Source organism: Terrapene carolina, unplaced genomic scaffold, assembly GCF_002925995.2.
Source record: "Terrapene carolina triunguis isolate 2854851 unplaced genomic scaffold, T_m_triunguis-2.0 Scaffold66, whole genome shotgun sequence".
In the NCBI taxonomy this organism is placed as follows: domain Eukaryota; kingdom Metazoa; phylum Chordata; order Testudines; family Emydidae; genus Terrapene; species Terrapene triunguis.
Window position 1 is genome coordinate 24,855,457 of NW_020664417.1, and position 3,634 is coordinate 24,859,090.

At 49.8% G+C, this 3,634-nt stretch overlaps 1 protein-coding gene across 1 annotated transcript in view; it reads right to left on the minus strand.

Annotated features, from left to right (window-relative positions):
- MAP9 (microtubule associated protein 9) overlaps positions 1-1,464 on the minus strand; it is a 26,328-nt gene extending 24,864 nt beyond the window's left edge. The window contains exons 1-3 of the mRNA XM_026647850.2: positions 1,358-1,464; positions 960-1,125; positions 821-839 (exon numbers count right to left, since the gene is read on the minus strand). Coding sequence (XP_026503635.1) covers positions 821-839; positions 960-1,125; positions 1,358-1,464 — 292 coding nt within the window. The remainder of the gene's footprint in view (positions 1-820; positions 840-959; positions 1,126-1,357) is intronic.
- Positions 1,465-3,634: the final 2,170 nt, after the last annotated feature.

A 3,634-nucleotide genomic window follows, 5' to 3' on the forward strand; every position in this document is an offset into this window, starting at 1 on the left:
ACTTCTTATCAAACTGTCTGTACTGAGCTATCTTGATTATCACTTCAGAAGTTTTTTTCACTTACTTAATTGGCCTCTCAGAGTTGGTAAGACAACTCCCACCTGTTCATGCTCTCTGTATGTGTGTATATATATCTCCTCAATATGTTTCACGCTATATGCATCCGAAGAAGTGGGCTGTAGCCCACGAAAGCTTATGCTCTAATAAATTTGTTAGTCTCTAAGGTGCCACAAGTACTCCTGTTCTTTTTGACAATTATTGTGTACATTTAGGAGATCAAGAAAACCTCAGTATGATTTTTCTAAAGAAGCACACAGAAACTAAATGAGAATGTCAATTCCACTTTTAAGATAGGAAAGTGTATGTGTTTAAGTTTTTGCTTTTCTGGCATATTGACAGCAGAGTTGTTTTTGTTGCTAATCTTAGGGTACGTCTATACTTACCTCTGGGTTCGGCGGTAAGCAATCGATCTTCTGGGATCGATTTATCGCGTCCTGTCTAGACGCGATAAATCGATCCCGGAAGTGCTTGCCGTCGACGCCTGCCTGCCGTCGTGTGGACCTGCGGTAAGTACCTTGTATTTCGAACTCAGGTACTTCGACTTCAGCTACGCTATTCACGTAGCTGAAGTTGCGTATCTTAGTTCGAACTGGGGGGGTTAGTGTGGACCAGCCCTTAGTAACACAAAGGCCAGGTCTACAGTAGAAACTTTAGCCAGTATAACAATATTGTTTAGGGGTGTGATTTTTGGTGACATTTCTACACTGGCAAAAACTCTACTGTACTGTATCTGCATAAAAGTGCTTTTACTTCACTTGCCAAACTGGTATAGATTATCCTGGTAAAAGCACGGGTTTTTTTACTAGGATAAGCTGTACCTACACTAGGAGGTTTGCCAGTTTAGCTAGCGTAGAGTTGGCTGATTTTTTATCAGATAAGGTGGGGTAAAATAGTTTACCTGAAAAGTGGTTCTTCTGGAGACCTTGGGGCTCTTGGTATACGCTAAAGTGGTGCCAATATCTTCATCAGACATGGTGGGGAAAAGGTCTGGAGAAATTACTCTTATGCAGGTTCTCCTCGTTTTCACACCCTCAGCTCTCTGATCCAGTGAACTCAAATCTCTCCTGAGGGTTTAAACAATGGATCAGAGTGATTAAAGCAAGGATCTATCTGTCCCTCCGCTCGGGCTGCCCCGGGGCGCTGCAGGACACCGGCGTGCGGCGGCTTCCGCCCGCTCCGGGCTGGCGTGGGGGACACGCCGCCCCGGGCAGGTCTGCGCTGCAGGGCGCACACGAGCTCTGACCCACTGAAACCCAGCCCCGGGGCCGCCCCGCCCCCTCCACAGACGGCTCCCACCTCCCGTGGCTGCCTGTCCCGTGCCCGCGCGGGCCCGTCCGAGGGGGGCTCGCTCTAGGCGCTGCGCAGCGGCCGCTCCGCTCCTGCCGTCGCCGTCGCAGCTGCATTGACCGGAGAGGCGGAGACTGAGCCCCAGCCGGCCCGCGCGGCCATACACGTTACCTAGCAACCCACCAACACAGGAAGTGACCGCATAGACCGAGCCCCGGCTACTAGGGGGACAAAGCCCCGCCCCCTCCCTTGCCAGTCGGAAGGGGCTACGGTCACGTGTCTGGGTCTGTTTCCTAGAGTCCAGGAGCTGGACGGTTCTTCCCCCGTCCTGCTTAGAACCGAACTAGAGCCGGGCGGGCGAGGGCTGGTGCGGGGAGGATGCGCGGGGAGTGGGGCAGCCCCAGGGCCCCGCCTCTGCAGCAGATTTGCCGGGTTTGTTTAATAGTCAGTGTCTTCAGGGCTGCAGAGAACGGAGGCGATCCAGACCTGTCAGGCCCTGGGCTGAGTTGTTCAGATGCTGGCCTGTAGCTGAGCAGAATGACTGGCTGCGCCTTTCACACGCTCCATTTTGCATCCCTGTTAAGTCTTAACCATTAACGCTTACCGAATGCCTTTCCTCTTCTCCAAGTGAGTCCTGACACCTCACACGTTCTGCAAGGCCTGTGTGCTCCCACTGCCCGTGCAACTTCATTAAACTAAACTGCAACTGCACTGCAACTTTTGTTAATTACAACGAACCTGCTTATATCTCAAAACCCAAATTTCCAACAGGAGACCCAACGCTTCTATGGAAAAATGCGCAAACAGTTGTCTATATTTGCACTGGAAATTATAACCAGTGTAGGGGCAAAGTGGGTGTTTGGGCATGCAAGTGCCATTTGAACACCTAGCTATTCACATATGTGAATTCCATAATTGTTCACACAACAGCCAACATGTAGTTGCAAATACATTTTTGCCCATGAAACTTGGACTTCTGTTTTTGAACATTTGGTTCTTAAACTGTATGGTCTGCTGGGCACAGGCCTTGCTTGGACCAAACTTCACCCTAATTGATAATTGATACAAGTGGGGGGAGTCAATGGGATTTTGTCAGGATTGACTTTAAGGCAGAACTTAACTCCTCCCTTTCTTAGGGTTGACGGAAAGCATGGGTACATGCAGGGCTGCCCGGGGGGGGGGGCAAGTGGGGCAATTTGCCCCAGGCCCCGGGCCCTGCAGGGGCCCCCACGAGAATATAGTATTCTATAGTATTGCAACTTTTTTTTATGGAAGGGGCCCCGAAAATTGCTTTGCCCTAGGCCCCCTGAATCCTCTGGGGTACATGTAATTGAATTATTTGGGACTCAAACCCCTAAGTATTCAGCTTCCATTTTCTCTAAAACGGTGGCAGTGCAACCTTTGCTAAAAACAATTCATGCCTGAATAAGTGGTCAATTTGCAAAGGAGCATTAATTCTTCTAGGGCTGTCTGTTGTGAGCGTAGCTAATCTACTGAATGAGCAGGTTTATGATTGCAAGCAGGCAAATCCTCAGAACACTGCAGCAATACTTAAGTCATCTATATTTGAAGAAAACTTTGCGCTTCACTTTAAACCATTTAATTTAAAACTTAACAAACACGTGGATACTGGTCATTCTCTTTTTATTAAATCTATTATACTCACATTTTCTCCCTCCAGATTAAATGTTTGTGATTTCTTCTTTCTGTAGAATAAGCCTGCCTTTAATCATCCCAGAGCTTCAGTCATCTTAATAACAAAGAACCTGACATTTTTAATATTGTTAAAAGACATTTGTATTATATTTGCATATATTAATCTTCCCTAAACAAACTGCATATACATATTTTGTAGGAAGAAAATGTGATTAAATTAGGGTTACCATATTTCAACACTGAAAAAAGAGGACACTCCACAGGGGCCCTGGCCCTACCCCAACTCTGCCCCTTCCCCACCCCGGCCCCGCCCCATTCCAACCCTTCCCCAAAGTCCCTGCCCCAACTCTGCCCCCTCCACTGAGCACCCCACATTCCCCCTCCTCCCTCCCGCTCTGATCTTGGTTGGGGGTTGCTAAGTGCTTCCCTGCTCCCCACTTGCCCTGCAGTCTCTGCACCCCCCCTTGCCCTGCAACCTCTGTGACCCCTGCTCCCCACTTGCCCTGCAGCCTCTGCACCGCACCTTGCCCTGCAGCCTCTGTGACCCCTGCTCCCCACTCGCCCTGCAGCCCCTGCACCCCCCCCGCCCCTGCAGCCTCTGCGCCACCTACCTGCCCTGCCCCTGCACCC